Raw genomic sequence first — 22,094 nt, forward strand, 5'->3', positions numbered from 1 at the left:
GTGTCTGTGTCTCAGTCGCCCACCTGTCCCACTGTGTAGGCATTTGGTTGAATTCAAAACTAAAGCCTTTAGCGATGCTTACTGCTAGCTTAGAATCCGCTACACATCAGTTGCATTATACAGCAACGTTTGCATTGCCTTAAAAAGCTCAACTTTGTCCCCCAGCTAGCCCTGAAATGTCACCATAACAAAGCCCATTATCAGTCAAGACATCCAGTAAACACTCTGTTCGCCTCTAGTCATTATGTCTCTCTGTTAGTAGTGTTGGCTTTAATGAGGATACTTGATACTTTCCCAAAAATCTAACTTTTCCCCCCATTTAATGTCTAGTAATAATGAGTAGGACTATAGGAGAATAGTGACACATCATCAGACAAGGCCATGCTTAGATAATGCTGAGCAATTGATGACCATTATATTCTATCATTTATTCAACACTGTCGTATCATCTTCAGGCAGTGTGTCTGCGTGTGTACTGGATGTGTGGTGAATGTATGCTGTGTGTGTGTGTGTGTATGACCCCATAGGGACCACAATCTAACAGGGGTGAGTGTTTGAGTGTGTGAGTGAGAGAGACAGAGAGAGAGCGAGAGAGAGAGAGAGAGAGAGAGAGAGAGAGAGAGAGAGAGAGAGAGAGAGAGAGAGAGAGAACAAAACATTACTATAGGTGAGGTAATGTTTTTCCACTCCTAAATTGTCCAGTGTTGGAGATCACGTGCCCAGTGGAGCCACTTCTTGTTGTTTTTTAGCTGATAGGAGTGGAACCCAGTGTGGTTGTCTGCCGCAATAGTCTGCCGCTCCGAGATGCTGTTCTGCACTCCACCGTTGTTCTGCGCCGTTATTTGCCTGTTTGTGGCCCCGCCTGTGAGCTTGCACAATTCTTGCCACTCTCCTTTGACCTCTCATAAACTAGCTGTTTTCGCCCACAGGACTGCTGCTGACTAGATGTTTTTTTTGTTTGTTGAGCCATTCTCGGTAAACCCTACACACTGGCCCAGGAGGCTGGCTGTTTCGGAGATACGCCTGGCACCATGCTCAAAGTCACTTAGGTCACTCATTTTGCCCATTCTAATGTTCAATCGAGCAGTAAGTGAATGCCTCAATGCCTGTCTGCCTGCCTTATATAGCAAGCCACAGCCACCTGACTCACTGTCTGTTGGAGCGATCCATTTTTGTGAATGGGTGGTGTACGTAACAAATGGGCCAATGAGTGTGTGTATGTACACTGATCATACAAAACATTAGGAACACCTGCTCTTTCCATGACATAGACTGACCAGGTGATTCCAGGATAAAGCTGTGATCCCTTATTGATGTCACCTGTTAAATCTTCTTCAATAAGTCTAGATGAAGGGGAGGAGATATTTAAGCCTTGCGACAATTGACACCTGGATTGTGTATGTGTGACATTGAGAGGGCAAGACAAAATGTTTAAGTGCCTTTGAACAGACTAGGTTAGTAGGTGCCAGGCGCACCGCTTGGAGTGTCAAGAACTGCAATGCTGCTGGGTTTTTCACGCTCAACAGTTTTGCTATGTGTATCAAGAATGGTCCACCACCCAAAGGGCATCCAGCCAACTTGACACAATTGTAGGAAGCATCGGAGTCAACATGGGCCAGCATCCCTGTGGAATGCTTGTAGAGTCTATGCTGTTCTGAGGGCAAAAGGGGTGTCAATATTAGGAAGGTGTTCCTAATGTGTTGTACACTCGCTGTATTGTATGCAAACAAAAAAGGGAAATTATATTATTTTATACCAATACAATTGCTCAGAGAAAGATTTTGTTTAACAATTAATAAAAACAATTCTCAAAAAGGTAGGGGTCAAAAAGATTGTGACCCCTGTTTTCCATACATGTCAGTACCTCACCTTGCAAGGATACCAGTACTGAGCCTGTTCTAAAAAGGTTTTATGAGATTTGGAGAACACATTGGGAGGGATCTTGCACCATTCCTCCATACAGAATCCTTCCAGATCCTTGATCTTTTTCATCTGCCCTTATGGACTGCCTTCTTCAATTCAAACCACAGGTTTTCAATGGGCATCATGTCTGCAGTCTGAGTCGGCCATAGGCAAAATGTTGATTTTTGTGGCCAATTAACCATTTCTTTGTGGATTTAGATGTGTGCTTGGGGTTATTGTCTTTCTAGAAGATCCACTTGTGGCCTAGTTTCAGCCTCCTGGCAGAAGCAACTCGATTGGAGTGGATTTTAACAAGTGACATCAATAAGGGATCACAGCTTTCACCAGGATTCACTTGGTCAGGCTATGTCTTAGAAAGAGCAGGTGTTCATAATGTTTTGTACACTCAGTGTAGTTCAGTATGTGAATTCTTTGTTTTATATTGTAATTTTTGCTCATATTTATCAATAATTTTGGACACCACTGTTTTATTTTTATTTATTTAAACTTTATTTAACCAGGCAAGTCAATTAAGAACTAATTATTATTTACAATGATGGCCTATCAACCTACAACCTAAGCTTGATGCCCTCAATCTCACACAAATGATCAATGAACCTACCAGGTACAACCCCAAAGCTGTAAACACGGGCACCCTCATAGATATCATCTTAAAACCAACTTGCCCTCTAAATTACACCTCTGCTGTTTTCAACCAAGATCTCAGTGATCACTGCCTACATCCGTAATGGGTCTACGGTCAAACGACCTCCCCTCATCCCTGTCAAACGCTCCCTGAAACAATTCAGCGAGCAGGCCTTTCTAATCGACCTGGCTCTGGTATCCTAGAAGGATATTGACCTCATCCCGTCAGTAGAGGATGCCTGATTATTCTTTAAAAATGCAAGAAATTTAGAACCAGGAACAAATATAGACCTTGGTTCTCGCCAGACCTGCCTGCCCTTGACCAGCACAAAAACATCCTGTGGCGTTCTGCATTAGCATCGAACAGCCCCCGTGATATGCAACTTTTCAGGGAAGTTAGGAACCAATATACACAGGCAGTTAGGAAAGCCAAGACTAGCTTTTTCAAGCAGAAAATTGCTTCCTGCAATACAAACTCCAAAAAGTTCTGGAACACTGTAAAGTCCATGGAGAATAAGAACACCTCCTCCCAGCTGCCCACTGCACTGAGGATAGGAAACTCTGTCACCACCGATAAATCCACTATAATTGAGAACCTCAATAAGCATTTTTCTACGGCTGGCCATGCTTTCCATCTGTCTACCCCTATCCCGGTCAACAGCCCTGCACCTCCCACAGCAACTTGCCCAAGCCTCCGCATTTCTCCTTCTCCCAAATCCAGTTAGCTGATGTTCTGAAAGAGCTGCAAAATCTGGACCCCTAAAAATCAGCCGGGCTAGACGATCTGGACCCTTTCTTTCTAAAATTAAGAAACCTTTGTTTGCAATTACAGAGAGCATACGTTTCCTGTAGTTCTTGACCAGGTTTGCACACACTGCAGCAGGGATTTTGGCCCACTCCTCCATACAGACCTTCTCAAGATCCTTCAGGTTTTGGGGCTGTCGCTGGGCAACACAGACTTTCAGCTCCCTCCTAAGATTTTCTATTGGGTTCAGGTCTGGAGACTGGCTAGGCCACTCCAGGACCTTGAGAATCTTCTTATGGAGTCACTCCTTAGTTGCCCTGGCTGTGTGTTTCGGGTCATTGTCATGCTGGAAGACCCAGCCACGACCCATCTTCAATGCTCTTACTGAGGGAAGGAGGTTAGAATTGGCTTCCTATTTCGCAACTAAGCATCCTTCACTCATACTGCCAAAAATACCCTCGTAAAACTGACCATCCTACCGATCCTCGACTTCGGCGATGTCATTTACGAAATAGCCTCCAACACTTTACTAAATAAATTGGATGCAGTCTATCACAGTGCCATCCGTTTTGTAACCAAAGCCCAATATACTACCCACCACTGCGACCTGTACGCTCTCGTTGGCTGTCCCTCGCTTCATACTCGTCGCCATACCCACTGGCTCCAGGTCATCTACAAGACCCTGCTAGGGTTAGGGTTAAAGCCCCACCTTATCTCAATTCGCTGGTCACCATAGCAGCACCCACCCGTAGCACGTGCTCCAGCAGGTATATCTCACTTGTCACCCCCAAAGCCAATTCCTCTTTTTGGCCGCCTCTCCTTCCAGTTCTCTGCCGCCAATGACTGGAACGAACTACAAAAATCACTGAAACTGGAGACTTATATCTCCCTCACTAGCTTTAAGCATCCGCTGTCAGAGCAGCTCACAGATCACTGCACCTGTACATAGCCCATCTGTAAATAGCCCAAACAACTCCCTCTTCCCCTACTGACTTGATTTATTTATCGTGCTCCTTTGCATCCCAGTATTTCTACTTTGCACATTCATCTTCTGCACATCTACCATTCCAGTGTTTCATTTCTATATTGTATTTACCTTACCACCATGGCCTATTTATTGCCTTACCTCCCTTATCTCACCTCATTTGCACACATTGTACATAGACTTGTTTTTCTACTGTATTATTGACTGTATGTTTGTTTACTCCATGTGTAACTCTGTGTTGTTGTATGTGTCGAACTGCTTTGCTTTATCTTGGCCAGGTCGCAGTTGTAATTGAGAACTTGTTCTCAACTTGCCTACCTGGTTAAATAAAGGTGACATTTTAAAAAATGAGGCAGAATGAATCCTGTGAGGATGAGGCCTGGGATTCAAAATAAGAATGTTGAACAAAACGCACATCACGACAAAGAGAGACCTAAGACAGCAACACAAAATGGTAGCAACACAAACATGGCACAAACATGGCACAGACAACATATACATATATACAGTTGATGTCAGAAGTTTACATACACTTATGTTGGAGTCATTAAAACTCGTTTTTCAACCACTCCACAAATTTCTTGTTTACAAACTATAGTTTGGAACGTCAGTTAGGCCATCTACTTTGTGCATGACACAAGTACTTTTTCCAGCGATTGTTTACAGACAGATTATTTCACTTATAATTCACTGTATCACAATTCCAGAGGGTCAGAAGTTTACATACACTAAGTTGACTGTGCCTTTAAACAGCTTGGAACATTCCAGAAAATAATGTAATGGCTTTAGAAGCTTCTGATAGGCTAATTGACATCATTTGAGTCAATTGGAGATGTACTTGTGCATGTATTTCAAGGCCTACCTTCAAACTCAGTGCCTCTTTGCTTGACATCATGGGAAAATCAAAAGAAATCAGACAAGACCTCAAAAAAAATTGTAGACCTCCATAAGTCACAAAATAGATGGCATCAAGAGGAAAGGAAAGAAAATTATGTGGATATATGGAAGCAACATCTCAAGACATCAGTCAGGAAGTTAAAGTTTGGTCGCAAATGGGTCTTCCAAATGTACAATGACCCCAAGCACACTTCCAAAGTTGTGGCAAAATGGCTTAAGCACAACAATGTCAAGGTATTGGATTGGCCATCACAAAGCCCTGACCTCAATCCTATAGAACATTTGTGGGCAGAACTGAAAAAGCTTGTGCAAGCAAGGAGGCTTACAAACCTGACTCAGTTACACCAGCTCTGTCAGGAGGAATGAGCCAAAATTCACCCAATTTATCGTGGGAAGCTTATGAAAGGCTATCCGAAACGTTTGACCCAATGTTAAACAATTTAAAGGCAATGCTACCAAATACTAACTGAGTGCATGTAAACTTCTGACCCACTGGGAATGTGTTGAAAGAAAGAAAAGCTGAAATAAATAATTCTCTCTACTATTATTCTGACATTTCACATTCTTAAAATAAAGTGATGATCCTAACTGACCTAATACAGGGATTTTTTTTTTAACTAGGCAAGTCAGTTAAGAACAAATTCTTATTTTCAATGACGGCCTAGGAACAGTGGGTTAACTGCCTGTTCAGGGGTAGAACGACAGATTTGTACCTTGTCAGCTCAGTGGTTTGAACTTGCAACCTTCCGGTTACTAGTCCAACACTCTAACCACTAGGCTACCCTGATGCACTTTTTACTAGGAGTAAATGTCAGGAATTGTGAAAAATTTAGTTGAAATGTATTTGGCTAAGGTGTATGTAAACTTCCGACTTCAACTGCATATATAATAGAGAGGGAGAGAGAAAGACAGAGAGAGACACACACAGAGAGAGACAGTACTGCTGAGTTACGGGAATTCTCTAACCCATACTTGGGGGTTTCATAGAGGCTCAGTGATTCCTCTCCTCAGCTGCTCCCCATCTGGGGTGTATGGCGGGCCGGAGGAGATAAGAACGCCTTCAAAGAAAACGACACAGTCAGACACACGCACACGCATTAAAGACAATGCAATGAAAATGTATTCTTGAACAGTGCAGTCGCTGCGCAGCCTGTTATTGTGTAGTGTGGTTTTGGTCAGAGCCATGGTACTGACAGATTGGAGAGTCCCATTCCAGCAGGACTGGGTTTATCTGCTGTCGATTTTGCTCTCTGCTTTTTGTTTGTGTGTGTCTCTGCAGGCCTGTATGTGCCTGTGTCTGTTGGTGCCAGTTTATGCTGCATGCCTGTTTTTTCTACTGTCTCTGTATCCCACTCATTGTGTTGTATGTGTTTGGCGTACAGTATCTTCCACTGCACATCCTATCCTTATCCTGAGAATACATTTGAAACACTTCCTCTCCGGGTTCATCTCTGTGGCATCTTTTCATACGCAGTACAAAGCCATGAGACGCAGACAGAGAAGTGGTGTAAAGTTTCGGAGAAGTCGGTGCAGAGCCCCAGTCCTCACAGCTAAACTACACTAAACGGCAGGGAGCTGTATCATAGGCAACACCGCTCTTTGAGTCTGACCTTTGTCCTACTGTTGTTTGTCGCAAGGGGGATTCTGGGAAAGAAAATACATAAAAGGGAAATTATACCCTTTCATTTTTGCATTTACTCTGCTTCCAAACCCCCTGTGAAGAGATGACTGTGTCATGTAAAGAGGGTGAGAGAGAAAACAGAACAAGGAGGAAAACATCGATCAACAGCTCAGCTAAGAACCACTAAAGATATGCACATCAAAGTAAAGCACTACCACTGCCTGAACGTGACGTCTGTAGAGAACATAGACTGCCTATCTAAATCCTCCTACTAGGACGGCTAGTAGCCTAGTTCACTGGTTCTCAATCCTGGTCCTGGGGACCCAAAGGTGTTGCACATTTTTGTTTTTGCCCTAGCACTACACAGCTGATTCAAATGATCAACTCATCAAAAGGCAAAAACTAAAATGTGCCCCCTTTGTGTCCCCATGACCAAGGTTGAGAAGCACTGGCCTAATTGTTTAGAGCATTGGGCCAGTAACCAAAATGTTTCTGGTTTGAATCCCCAAGATGACTAGGTCAAAAATCTATCAATGTGCCCGTGAGCAAGGCACTTAATCCTAGTTGCTCTGGATATAAGTGTCTGCTAAAGTGTAAATGTAATCCCACCAGATTGGACTTCCTGTTTTACACTTCCTGTTTCCTGTCACATTCCAGATTACCTCCTGGAGCTGCTGAACCGTTCTGAGGTTGTCCTGCAAGAGTCCTACCCCCCAGTGCTAGGTTTCCTGTACACCCAGAACACCCGCGTGTTCTCTGACCTGTACACGGAGCTGAGACGGTACTACCGCGGTTCCAACATCAACATAGAGGAGGCGCTCAACGAGTTCTGGGCCCGCCTGCTGGAGAGGCTGTTCAAGGGAGCCAACGGACAATACGTCATAGGTACGTAAACATTACACATTGAACTTAAATATGATCTTTGAAATATTTCACTTTTAAAATCTCCATTGAAATCAAATTCTGCTTTTTTCCCCCCCAACTTATCCAAACATTAAGTAGAATAATAATAAAAGGATTTCATCAATCTGACTCCAATGTTATGTGAATAAATGCAACCGGCCCTGTGCGTCTCTGGAGGATCGAGCAAGATAGCGAATAATTGCATCAGTGACTCAGTATGTCTATAATGAACATGTGCCTGTCTTGCACGTTATGCAATTATTAAGAGGCTGGGTACAAACAGCTAATCCCTGCGACCAATGTTCCAGCATGAATTGTTTGCGGCTAGCAGCTCAGAGATGTTAAGTTGGTACCCAAGCATGTGCTCTGTGTGGAGTGGAGTTAATTTAACAACCATCAAATTATAAGCATATAGCCAATCAAATAATGACTCTGTGAAAGGAGGAATGGATTTACCAATAGAATGTATTAGTCACAAAATAATTGACACTCAAACAATTACAGTGCACATGAAACACCACTCAGAATAAATGACTATAACCAATAGGCTCAGACTTTTAGTTAACCAGGCAAGTCAGGTAAGAACAAATTCTTATTTACAATGACAGTCTACTGGTTAACTGCCTTGTTCAGGGGCAGAACGACAGATGTTTACCTTGACACCTCGGGGGTTTGATTTAGCAACCTTTCGGTTACTGGCCTAACGCTCTAACCACTAGGCTACCTGCAGACTTAAAGTGGTTCCACTTGTCTTCAGTTCAGAATATTCTGTAAGACACACAACAACAAAAAGGACACGTGTCTGAAATACACAGGAGCTTAGTAGCAAGTTCTCAAGGTATGAGCCAATTCACGGCTCTTTAAACCACATTTCAAATAGCTCAAGTGGGAACCCAACCTGAATGAACATTTCTTTCTAACATTAACTTAACACTTTGCTAGTGAAAGCAAAAGAGAGCAAAACACCAGGCAGATTCTAATCGAATCATCTCAATTTGAATGTTATGACCAAACAACACAAATGTGCCTGACAACCAGTCAACCCGACATACCATTTCAATTCCAGTCAGACATCGGCCAGAAGACACAATGCCATAAGACATATTAACATGTGCAGCCCTTGGAACAAACCCAAACCCAACTTAATTCACACGGTAACACAGTAATTTGTTTTGAGTTTTCATCAGTCATCACACCTCTCCTAGAGCCAATGTCGGGACGTCTCTTTCCCGAGATTGCCACGGCCAAGGTGTTGACTCTCTCCTATGAGATGCAAATATACAGCCGTCCATCCAGACAATGCCAAATTGTATGAACGTGCCGCTGTCTATCACTGGCCTTCGTCATCGTTCACATTTGTTCACTCTCTATTTTTCCGACCCCACAAACTCTTGCGTTGAAATTGAATAACCTCAACCCTGGTAAATATTGTCATGATTTTCATCTTGTTTGCTGTCAACTTTTATTCTATGTGAGGTTGTTATATTGCTTTAGCTGTTATGATGAGTGAAGTATGAAGGGTGTTTCACTAATAAAGTTGTTTTGATTGTAGGTGATGACTACCTGGAGTGTGTGTCCAAGCAGTCAGAGACGCTGCGACCCTTCGGTGACACCCCCCGCGACCTCAAGTTGAAGGTGACACGTACATTTGTGGCGGCACGCTCCTTTGTCCAGGGACTGGTGATCAGCGGGGAGGTGGTTCGCAAGGTGTCACAGGTAAGACAGATTATGTTTCTCCCTCTTATGTTTGCCAGTGTCTTTGTCTCTCTCTCTCTCTCTCTCTCTCTCTCTCTCTCTCTCTCTCTCTCTCTCTCTCTCTCGCGCTGTCCCTCTCTCATCCTGTCAATTAAACCTACCGTACATCAATCTGCCACTTTATACACCAAGTATCTGGAGCTTTGAGATACGTTTTGAGAAACGTTCTACCAAACTAATGCCACGGCATGAGAGAAGAATCCCCGGTGCCTCTTCTTCTAATGTAAACAAAGCACCCACAATACAGGCAGCTAAATGGACGGCTCAAATCCTCCATGAATCCTACAGCATCCGGCATTTATTTTGTCGTGTTGTCTGTGGCTTCGGACCTTTGTAGCGGCTGTGCGTCACACTGTGTACAGTAGTTCTCTGGCGGCTCTGTACTGCTTCTCTAGAACAGTGTGTGGTAAACACACTCAGTCACGGGGCCCATTAACAGCCTATAAATAGGGCTGTGCGTCTCATTACTGGTCAATTAATCTCTGATAGAGTTACGGCGCATCAGAGGAGGGAGAAATCTAAGAGCAGAACACTAGGTCGTTCACACATACAGTGTGTACAGGAGAGAAGGGAGAGAGTGAGCCACAGCTCTGGACAATGTCAATGGAGCTACCTGAGGTAGAGGAAGGGGAGGTAGGAGAGTAGAGGAATGGGTTGAGAGTAGAGCAATGGAGGAGAGAGGAAGGTGAGGAAGGTGAGGAGGAGAAAGGGGAGATTTATGCATTATGTGGAGTTTCGAGTCTGATTGGACCAGCCAGGGAGGCAGCGGGCTGAGCAGAATGCCAGATGGCATGCTGGGATATGGGTATGCCCCCCCTCTCTCTCCTCCCTGTAGTTCCAATCAGACTGTAGTTGGGATTGTGTGGTTAGGAGAAAGGGAAACAGAGAGAGAAAGAGCGGGTAGAGAGGGTTTAGATGAGGTAGAGAAGAAAGAGCGAATGGAAGACAACGGTAACAGAGGAGGGAGAGTCGGAGTGAGAGGGACACTCATGTACACACATGTTGACCTTGGCTGTGACAAGAGATCACTGTGAGATGTACACCTTATCTCCCCCCCTCCCCTGCCATCAAATCACACCGTATCCCAGAGTACTGTCTGTGTGCCTGTGTTAATGCGTGCCAGAATACTCCCTGACCTCATTGAGAATAGCAACGGTTGCCCTGCGCCCCGGCATTAGTGCAAGGATGACATTTTGTCATTTGTAAGAGCCACACTAATTACTTACGCATTTTCCCCAGCCAATGTCATTTAATGGACACATCGCTGCAGCAGCAACACGGCTATAGTCAGGAAATATGGATCAGATCAAGCAGCTCTGGGGGAGAGGAGGAGAAGGGAGGGGAATAGGTGTGTGGGGGTGAGATAGCTAGCAACTGCTTATCAGCCTGACACCCTGCGGGCTGGCAGTGCTCTGTAGTCCAGCCTAGCAGGTCTGGAGAGTGGATCCACAGGGTATACGTCATAAATAGAAATGCCAGCTTAGCGTCTGGCTGTCTGCCCATGCTAATACTATTCCTTGTTCCCCTGCTAGGCTAGGCTACACTAACTGTTGCCATGCTAATGCCTGGCCTTTTCCCCTTAAGCCCATGCTAACTCTAATGCCCACTTACAGTATGCCTGTGGCATGGCTAGGCTAACTTCTGCCATGCTTTCCCTTATTCCCCCGGCTACGCTAGGCTACACTACGCTAGCTGTGGCCATGGTAATTCTGGGCCTTATTCCCTTATGCTCGCGGCTTCGCTTCGCGAGGCTTCGCTACCTGTGGCCACTGTAATTCTAGGCTTTATTCCCTTATGCTTGCAGCTAAGCAATGCTACGTTGTGCGCTTAATTGAGTTACCCGAAGGTCCCTCTGTGTGGGCTGTGTGTCTTATCCCCTCTATAGGGACACACTTAGAGAGGTGCATCACGCTAACACGCTAACCTTCACATCAGCACAATACCCTCACCTTGCCTTATGGAGAGGACAATTATATAGTAGTGAACACACTTTTAGTAGGCTATACCTCCTCATGACTGTTGCAAAGAGATGACCTCAAACAGTTTATAAAAGCCTCATTTCACTTTAATAACTGCACTTTCCGTATTTCAGAATAGGAGAGTGTGAACTGTGTCTTTCCCTATTGCGGTAATATCAACAAATGTCATTGGTGCGCTGATTATAACACTGATTATAACACTCCCCTTGCACTATGCATGACGGGGGGACATTTTTCACCATCGCATCAATATTGACCCCCTACAGAAGAGCGGATGTTTCTCGGTAGTAGTGCTCTGATTTTAACCTTACTCTTGTCTTGTGTGTGGAGGGGGCCATTTCTCATGGGTGCGTTGACATTAACTGCTGTAGCAGGAGCTGATTGCCTGAGCCCAGGGCTATACTTTATGGTGCCTCTCCTTTCCAACCGCCTGCAGATGTGTGTGTGTGTGTGTGTGTAATCTGTGAGTGTGGGTTAGTGTGCACACATAAAGGAACGGGAAAGATTGAGAGAGAGAGAGAGACAAAGAGAGGCTCAGAGGTAGTTCTCTCTCTCCTCCCTGTGTGTGTTCCCTACCTTCCAACATCACCACCAGTTTTCAGGGACGCTCTCTGTCCTGATGGTACAGTACAGTAGGAAGTAGGCCACAGCACGCGCCACATATATCACTACGAGGCTTGGAGTCTAGTACGGCTAACGCAGGGGGAAGAGGCTACTCATATATCTTCATTAATTACACAATGAGAGAGAGAGAGAGAGAGGCCAGCCTATTCCCAGGACCTCTGACATGTATACAGTATATGGAGATGTAGTGTAGTCAGGGTCACAGTGGTAAGGTTGAATAATGTACTGTTTACATGTAGTACTGATAATGTCATTGGTGTGGCACGTGCGCGCACACACACACACACACACACACACACACACACACACTTGCTCTTAATTCACAATTCTCCAAAGGTTACCTAATTAGTGTAAGGTCGGTGTGTAGAACTGTGTAGTTTGTGTCTGTGTCGGTTAGCCAGGCCCAGCATCTCTCTCTCTCTCTCTCTCTCTCTCTCTCTCTCTCTGCTTGGTGTGCATCCAAAGAATTACAGGGAGGGAAACTGTGAGCATTAACCTCAAGCACACAGGGCATGGATGATTTGCTCACTCCATTAAGCCTATTGTCTATGGTTTGGGATGTCAGAGCTACAGTATGCTAGCCTGAACCCAGATTTGTTTGTGTCCCTCTCATTGCCTCATTGTTTGGCATGACAATTAATGAAAAGGAGTTGACAAAGACAGCACAAACAGATCTGGGATCAGGCTAAACAGTATAGCGTCGCTGTCTGATGAAAACCTCTCATCTTTGACAGTTGACATTTTTTATTTTTTATTGAAGGCAATGACTCCCTTCCATGTACTCTGAATATTTCAAGACTCTAGGACCAAGAAAATGTATGGAAAATAGCTTCTGACGTTTCAGAATTGTATGTTCTGTAATGGGAAAATATTTGTCCATTTCCTGAAAAGTCTCTGTTTTGGAGATAAGAGTTTTCCATCAGACGGTGACGATAATAGGCTTCTCTGGCTGCAGTCGTGCTACAAAGCCCTCACTTCATTGAATGTGTGCAGGATGATAACATTAACTCAAATGAAGGAAAAATCCTTCCTTTCAAATATTCTGTCTCTTCCTTTGTGTCTACTCCCTGACTCTAGGTCTTCGTGTTCTCTCTCCCGTCTCTCCGTTTGCTTTCTGGGACTTTATTATAGTCAACTCTTTCCTTCGGGCTCCACATACGCCCCCCCCCCCCAAAAAACATCTCTCTCTCATCAAAACAGTGATTGCCTGACTCATTTCTTTGCCTAACGAGCGGAGGAGGAAAGGAGTGAAGGAGGGGGGACGCGGGGGCGTGCTGTCGAGTCAGGATGTGAAACCAACACTATTTTATGTCATCACCAGAACCCTGCATTCCCATTGATTCATATTGACTGTTTCCTAATCAATAGATAGTCACTGACCTGCTGTCAACATCAATATCATCAACAGTCTATTTTTATGTAAAGTCAACTGTCTCCTGGTACGATATCAGTAGCAGGTTAACAATCCCATTATAATTAGTAGATAAGGAACCTAGCTCATCAGTGCCATCACTGTCAGGTAATCATTAGAGGAAGAGGCTTCTGTCAGTGGTCCTGAGACCATGTTCATTTGTCTAGAACATTGGATACTGTTAGCTAATGTCTGCATGTTTCTGCTAACTACGCTTTCTCTGACTTTGGTATGACACGGGTGGCGGTTTCCAGGAAAAGCATCACACCGCCCCCGATGTCAGCTAAGAGGAGTTTGGTATTCCGAGCTGAGCTCTCAGTCTCCCTCTCACACAGATACACACACACACTTATACTGGAGTTTTGTATGCGTAGCCGGGGCTCTCTTACTAGCAGGGCTTACTGGTATTAACCCAGTTTCAGTCATAATGCACCAAGGCCCTTTCCTGAGGGAACATCCCAGTGGGAAAGCGAGAGAGAGAGAGAGAGAGAGAGAGAGGGAGAGAGAGAGAGAGAGAGGCAGAAGAAAAGAAGGATGGAAGTGAAGACGGATGTGTCATGCAGTGGGGGAAAAAGCTCATTCTCTCGGCTGATCAGTTTCCACGGTAACCAGGTTGACTAAAACCTACAAGCGCGGCGCCAGCGTAAAAGGATGGCCATGGGAAGTGAACTCCCGCTGTATTGTGTGTGTGTGTGTGTGTGTGTGTGTGTGTGTGTGTGTGTGTGTGTGTGTGTGTGTGTGTGTGTGTGTGTGTGTCGTTTGTTCGCCCATCGCCAAGGAAACTCGCGTATTCACAGGATCTTAAGCTGTTCTCCTTTCCACATATCTCAGGACCCATGATAGCGAATGACAATAATGGAACTATTGTAGTAGTGGCAGAAGCAGTAGTAACCGTTGGAATGGCAGGGACAGTCACTGGAGGGCCTGATGCATTTCTTTCAGTCTTGTTTGTCATTGGAACATATATGCTATTGCTCATAGAGATGTTGGAACGGCCAAGGCTTTGTATGAAAAGAAACCATAAGAACTCACAGGGACATTCATTTCATGATTGAAGGGAAACATGTCGGTCTGTATTTAGCCTGGATGCCAGGCTGTTTCTGGCTCTGATTTGTCAATGCTCACAGGGGCATTTGTGTCTTTCCTACACTGTGTAAAGTACCTCAATTAAGTGTATGCATTAATATTGAGAGGTATTTATGATATACAGTACCAGTCAAGAGTGTGTTGGGTCATTGTCCTGTTGAAAAACAAATGATAGTCCCACTAAGCGCAAACCAGATGGGATGGCGTATCACTGCAGAATGCTGTGGTAGCCATGCTGGTTAAGTGTGTCTTGAATTCTAAATAAATCAATGACAGTGTCACCAGTAAAACACCATCACACCTCCTCCATGCTTCACGGTGGGAACCACACATGTAGAGGTCATCCGTTCAACTCCTCTGCGTCTCACAAAGACACGGCGGTTGGAACCAAAAATCTCACATTTGGGCTCATCAGACCAAAGGACAGATTTCCACCAGTCTATTGTCCATTGCTCATGTTTTTTGGCCCAAGCAAGTCTCTTCTTCTTATTGGTGTCCTTTAGTAGTGGTTTCTTTGCAGCAATTTGACCATGAATGACTGATTCACGCAGTCTCCTCTGAACAGTTGATGTTGAGATGTGTCTGTTACTTGAACTCTGTGAAGCATTTATTTGTGCTGCAATCTGAGGTGCAGTTAACTCTAATGAATTTATCCTCTGCAGCAGAAGTATCTCTAGGTCTTCCTTTCCTGTGGCGGTCCTCATGAGAGGCAGTTTCATCCTAGCGCTTGATGGTTTTTGCGACTGCACTTGAAGAAACTTTCAAAGTTCTTGACATTTTCTAGATTGACTGACCTTCATGTCTTAAAGTAATGATGGACTCTCGTTTCTCTTTGCTTATTTGAGCTGTTCTTGCCATAATATGGACTTTTACCAAATAGGGCTATCTTCTGTATACCCCCCTACCTTGTTACAACACCACTGATTGGCTCTAATGCATTAAGAAGGAAGCAAATTCCACAAACTTTTAACAAGGCACACCTGTTAAATTGAAGTGCAAGAAAACCTTTTGAATGAGTAGGTGTGTCCAAACTTTTGACTGGTACTGTATGTGTCATCTGTTTTGTTGTGTGCTTCCTCTCCCAGGTGCCCCTGAGCCCAGAGTGTGTGCGTGCCATCATGAAGATGACGTACTGTCGCCACTGCCGTGGCGTGCCCTCTGCCAGGCCCTGTGCCAACTACTGTGCAAACGTGCTGAAGGGCTGCCTTGCCAACCACGCCGACCTGGACACAGAGTGGAGAAACCTGGCTGGTGAGACACACACACACACATTTGCACACTCATTTAATTCAATGCCTATAAGCATGCATTCGCATTTTAATATTGTATCCCCCCCCCCTGTCTCTGTAGATGCCATGCTGCAGGTGGCTAACAGGTTTGAGGGTGCATCCAGTGTGAATGTGGTGTTCCTCTCTCTCCCCAAGCGCATCTCAGAGGCTATCACCACCATGATGGAGAACATAGACACCTTTAACACCAAGGTCAGTACAGCAGTCAGCACACTCACACACGCGCACTCACACACGCACACTCACACACAAAACACGCACGCACACGCACAGATATACTACCGCCAGTCCACACTTTATAATATTATTACCGATCAAACTAATACGGTGTTGATCAGGGCTCATAGCCATATCACGTATTCAGAGCCTGATGTTGAATACCTGTGCTGATTTAATGTAATAATGTTCCACATACCTGAACAGGGACTCATAACACAGTCTCAAGGCCAGCCATTAACTTCTCCTTTTAATGGTGTACGAGCACCACTTTTATGTGCCTGTTAAAAAGCATAAGGCGCCATGAAATCTTCTTTTTTTTTTTTGTGAAGGTGGGAAAATATGTAAATAGTGTTGGGGAACAAAGGCTTCTCTGTACTGCGCAGGTGTCGAGGTCAGATTTGGCCTGAGGCTCTGCCATGACCTGGCAGACTAGCCTTCACAACACCAGACAGGATCAGATTACATGATTCTAACCTTAACCACTAGGGAGGAAACCAGCTGACCTGAGATCAGTGTCTAGGGACAGCTTCACCTGCTTATTGACAGTCTTCTATCGATGATCGATGATCTTCTATCGATGATGTATAGGCCTATTCGTCCTACCAGGTTTAGAAAGTCAGTTTGATTCATAAAGTGTTTCAATGTGCAACTACTGCTATTGCAGCTGCTCTGGTTTCATTAGTTATCACGTCAACAGAGTTACAGTTAGGATTGGGAGTAGGACAAATTTGTTCAACATCCGTGAGTAGGGGCACCTTCTACCTCAGGTTGGTACCATACAGTATATCATAGATGTGTGTTTACGTGTTTTATAGAACAGTTATTTATGCAGGAGAGGCAGAGAGCCTCAGAGCTATCCAAAACAGACTAAACAAGAGGCCAGTTTAACTTCATTCTGAAGGAGCGTCGGAGGTGTGTGTGTTCTTGGCATTGAAATTCTTAGGTTACTATATGATGTTAAATCTGAGTCCTCTGGCATTGTATGTAGTGCTAACTACTGTAAGTGGTGCTAACTACTGTAAGTGGTGCTAAGTAGTGCCCAGTACTGTAAGTAGTGCTAAGTACTGTAAGTAGTGCTAACTACTGTAAGTAGTGCTACAGTAGTAGTTCTTAGTGGTGCTAGTAGTGCTAACTACTGTAAGTGGTGCTAGTAGTACTAACTACAGCACTACTAATTAGTAGTGCTGGTACTACTAACTACTGTAAGTGGTGCTAGTAGTCCTAGTAGTGGTAACTACTGTAATTAGTTCTAGTAGTGCCAACTACTGTAAGCAGGCTATTAGTGCTAACTACTGTAAATAGTGTTACAGTAGTAGTGATAGTAGTGCTAACTACTGTAAATAGTGTTACAGTAGTAGTGATAGTAGTGCTAACTACTGTAAGCAGGCTATTAGTGCTAACTACTGTAAGTAGTGTTACAGTAGTAGTGATAGTAGTGCTAGTAGTGCTGTAAGTGGTGCTAGTAGTCCTAGTAGTGGTAACTACTGTAATTAGTTCTAGTAATGCTAACTACTGTAAGCAGGCTATTAGTGCTAACTACTGTAAATAGTGCTAGTGCTACAGTAGTAGTGCTAAATTCTGTAGTTCTACAGTAGTAGTGCTAGTAGTGCTAACTACTGTAAGTAGTTCTACAGTAATAGTGCTAGTAGTGCTAACTACTGTAAGTAGTGCTACAGTAGTAGTGCTAACTATTGTAAGTAGTGCTAGTAGTGTTTACAGTAGTAGTGCTAAATTCTGTAAGTAGTTATACAGTAATAGTGGTAGTAGTGCTAAATTGTCAAATTTTAGTATCATTATTATTATTTATTTTTTCTTGTCTATAAGGCATTGTTTGGTCCATTTGCAAGGTGATTTCATAGGAAGTCAAAAGTCGAAAATGTGAAAAGAAAATCAAAAACTTATCACCCCCTTAAAAAAGTGTTTTCTGGACCATTTTTCGAAATTCTTTTGATTTTTTTGTCAATTACACATGTATAAGAACTGTATGAACATACTTTTGTCATATTTTATTATCATAAAAAAGTGTTTTACTTGTCCATAAGGCATATGTTTGGCCATTTGCAATATGATTTCATAGGAAGTCGAAGTCAAAAGTCACTTTTTTTGTTGCCAAATGCCATAAGAAATGTACAAATGCATTGTGAAAGATTTGAAAGTGCCAAATCAGGATGTTATATCTATTTGCCATGTATGATCAATGGAAGTCGGTTTGCAAACACAAAAGTCAGTGAACCATGTCCAAAAGGCATTTATACTGCCCACATTATATATAGCACTATGTTAAGCCATGAATCAACCTAGATGGTCTATTTGTCATGTATACTGAGGGAGAAGTGGTAACCCATTCCAATCACCAGGTGCACGGCTGTCCATTTGCAATATGTTTCAATGGGCAGTTACCATCACAAATTTGACATGCTCAAAAATTCTGCAGAAATGCAAAATTGACTGGCATGATGAACTCGGGATGGCCGGGCAGTGCTAGTGGTACCTCTCCATCGCTCGATTGTGACATGAGAGAAGTGGGACTCGTTTTTTAACGTTTTTTGAAAAACGTCCAAAATCCTCCATCTCTCATTGGTGTTGATTTCAGAATGTCATTTTGGTGATTTTACCTCACTGTTTAAACATATTGCAAATGGACAAAAGTCAGCCAGCAAGTCACCGTCCATCAGTAAATTAGATCTCATTCTGACACCAAACTGACACCACACCCACTTCTCCAACTCGTTTAGAGGCAAACTATCACATATTTCAGGGCAGGCCCAAAATTCACAGCGCCTTCTGTTCAAACCATAATAAAAACATAAACCACGTAGTTACGTTCTAGCTGCGGGTCCAGTTCTGACATTATATGTAGGCCTAGCTGAGGCAACCCCGAATCCCAAGTTTCGGCTCGATAGGTCATTTGGAGCCTGAGTAACGACCTTAATTGGTGTTGAAAATCCATATTTTCCATATTTGACCCCAATTATGGTACTTCCGGTTGGCACAGGAAGCTAAAAGTAAACACATATCCTCATTGGGGTAGGCTTTTACGGAATCCTGAGTTTTAAGTCTATATATTAAGAACTGACTGATTTACACAGGGTTGAATGCACTATTTCTATCAAACTGCAGGTTGGGCATGGCAAAACACTTTTAGGGTGATTTTAACCACTTCCGGTTGCTTCAGGAAGCTTAGAATCGACACAGGTAGACCTCATAGTGGCCTGATGGATTGTCATCGAAGACAGGTTCATAAGGCATTCATAACCCACATAGGCTACAGGTTGAATTTAGAGGAGCAGGCAATGTATTCCTATGGGGAGAGATGTCATTGTAAACTATTAGATGAAAAAACCCTGTTTTCACTGTTAAGGGTTAAAGCCACATGGTCACGGTTTGCACAGATCGGGAGGACCTCAGGAACGTTCCTGAGGTCAAATTGTGCTTCTAACCTTAACGGTTCTCTCTCTGTCTCCCAAAAGCACTTGAAATTTAGGTCCAGGCTTCATTTTGGGCCTTCTTTTTTTGACGGTCACTGCACTCAGACCAAGCGAGCTACGGTCAAGGTGGGCATCTCGTTGAACTCGGCACAGCCTAGAGATAATGGTAATGCCATTGCAGGCTCTGAGTGTCTTTAAACACCGCACTTTTTCACTCCATCCTTGCTGTGTGTGTGAGAGAGCTTTTCTTTGACATTTGTTGGGAGAAATGACAGATTTACAGCTCATGAGGGTTGCTTATGAAGTTTTGAAAAGATCTGACCTTTTTAACCCTTCGAAACTGCACCTATGACACCATTTTAAGGCACTTCTGGTTGACACAGGAAGCTGAAAGTGAACACATATCCTCCTTGAGGTAGGCACTTGTAGAATTTTGAGTTTTAAGTCTTTATGTTAAGAATTTATTTATTTACAAATTACTTAAAAAATATTTGTCTGAACACGCTGCAACTGGATCTGTAACTTTTTTGGAAAAAAAACAAAAAAATTTGAACATCACCAATTGTACATTGTACGATTTCTCTTAAATTACGATAGATAAATGGCTGGTTCTTTTTTCCCTGACACCGTAGGTTTATGTACTTTGATGTGAAGGGGTCAAATTAGTGCTCTATTTTAGTTTTTGACCTTTAATCCCAGAAAAATGGCCATAACTCAAGTGTTGAGGCCTCGATGCCATCTTGTTTGGGACCAACTCCCCATTATGCCAAACCTATGCTCACCATGTTTCGTCCTCAAAGTCTTTTCCTTTTAGGAGAAAGGTGATGTGTTGTACATTTGCAATATGATTCCATTCGCCCTCTGGCGGGATTTACAGGGACAGCGGAAAAATGAAAAAATGTGAACATTTTATAAAATGGAAACCGAATGTCCGAGAGACTTCGTTCGATGACTTCCCGGAAGATCTGGCCCAGATCTGGTCCGCCGCCAGATTTTAGAAATATTCGCGGACGTCTAGTAAGGGACCGTACATTTGCAATATGGAGTTTCTCATCAACCATATGGCAAATGTCAAAATGTTCCCTTCATGTATGTAAGTAGTGCTAACTATTGTAAGTAGTGCTAGTAGAGCTAACTATTGTAAGTAGTGCTAACTATTGTAAGTAGTGCTAGTAGTGCTAACAACTATACGTGGTGCTAGTAGTGCTAACTACTGTAAGTGGTGCAAAGTAGTGCTAGTACTACTAACTACTGTAAGTAATAGTGCTGGTAGTACTAACTACTGTACGTTGTGCTAACTACTGTAAGTAGTTCTAACTAATGTAAGTATTGCTGGTACTACTAACTACTGTAAGTAGTTCTAACTACCTTAAGTGGTGCTGGTAGTGCTAGTAGTGCTCACTACTGTAAGTAGTGCTACAGTAGTAGTGATAGTAGTGCTAACTATTGTAAGTAGTGCTAGTCGTGCTAACTACTGTAAGTAGTGCTACAGTAATAGTGCTAGTAGTGCTAACTACTGTAAGTAGTGCTACAGTAGTAGTGCTAGTAGTGCTAACTACTGTAAGTAGTGCTACAGTAATAGTGCTAGTAGTGCTAACTACTGTAAGTAGTGCTACAGTAGTAGTGCTAGTAGAGCTAACTATTGTAAGTAGTGCTACAGTAGTAGTGCTAGTAGAGCTAACTATTGTTAGTAGTGCTAACTACTGTAAGTAGTGCTACAGTAGTAGTGCTAGTAGTGCTAACTACTGTAAGTAGTGCTACAGTAATAGTGCTAGTAGTGCTAACTACTGTAAGTAGTGCTACAGTAGTAGTGCTAGTAGAGCTAACTATTGTAAGTAGTGCTACAGTAGTAGTGCTAGTAGAGCTAACTATTGTTAGTAGTGCTAACTACTGTAAGTAGTGCTACAGTAGTAGGGCTAGTAGTGCTAACTACTGTAAGTAGTTCTAACTAATGTAAGTATTGCTGGTACTACTAACTACTGTAAGTAGTTCTAACTACCTTAAGTGGTGCTGGTAGTGCTAGTAGTGCTCACTACTGTAAGTAGTGCTACAGTAATAGTGCTAGTAGTGCTAACTACTGTAAGTAGTGCTACAGTAGTAGTGCTAGTAGTGCTAACTACTGTAAGTAGTGCTACAGTAATAGTGCTAGTAGTGCTAACTACTGTAAGTAGTGCTACAGTAGTAGTGCTAGTAGAGCTAACTATTGTAAGTAGTGCTACAGTAGTAGTGCTAGTAGAGCTAACTATTGTTAGTAGTGCTAACTACTGTAAGTAGTGCTACAGTAGTAGGGCTAGTAGTGTTAACTACTGTAAGTAGTGCTACAGTAGTAGGGCTAGTAGTGTTAACTACTGTAAGTAGTTATACAGTAATAGTGCTAGTAGTGCGAACTACTGTAAGTAGTGCATTAGGGATAGTAGTTTTAACGACAGTAAGTGTTTGTGTTGTGTGAGATGTTAAAGAGATCTGTATTGTTTCGTCATGTATAAGGTGGCTAAGTACTGGGTTTAGAGTTTTCAATTCAGAAGGGGAAGTTTCAGTACTGGAGAGTAAGAGTTTAGAGGACAAAGTTTCATTACGATGCTGAAAGTTGAGTTCAACTGTCATT

General features: G+C 43.3%; 1 protein-coding gene across 1 annotated transcript in view; it reads left to right on the plus strand.

The window, feature by feature from the left end:
- The window catches only part of LOC115114338 (glypican-1-like), a 112,846-nt gene that overhangs the window by 84,818 nt on the left and 5,934 nt on the right, over positions 1–22,094 (plus strand). Inside the window, exons 4-7 of the mRNA XM_065013370.1 lie at positions 7,453–7,680; positions 9,251–9,414; positions 15,639–15,804; positions 15,904–16,034. Of these exons, the coding sequence (XP_064869442.1) occupies positions 7,453–7,680; positions 9,251–9,414; positions 15,639–15,804; positions 15,904–16,034 (689 nt within the window). The remainder of the gene's footprint in view (positions 1–7,452; positions 7,681–9,250; positions 9,415–15,638; positions 15,805–15,903; positions 16,035–22,094) is intronic.

The sequence above is a fragment of the Oncorhynchus nerka genome, linkage group LG9b (assembly GCF_034236695.1).
Source record: "Oncorhynchus nerka isolate Pitt River linkage group LG9b, Oner_Uvic_2.0, whole genome shotgun sequence".
Taxonomy (NCBI): domain Eukaryota; kingdom Metazoa; phylum Chordata; class Actinopteri; order Salmoniformes; family Salmonidae; genus Oncorhynchus; species Oncorhynchus nerka.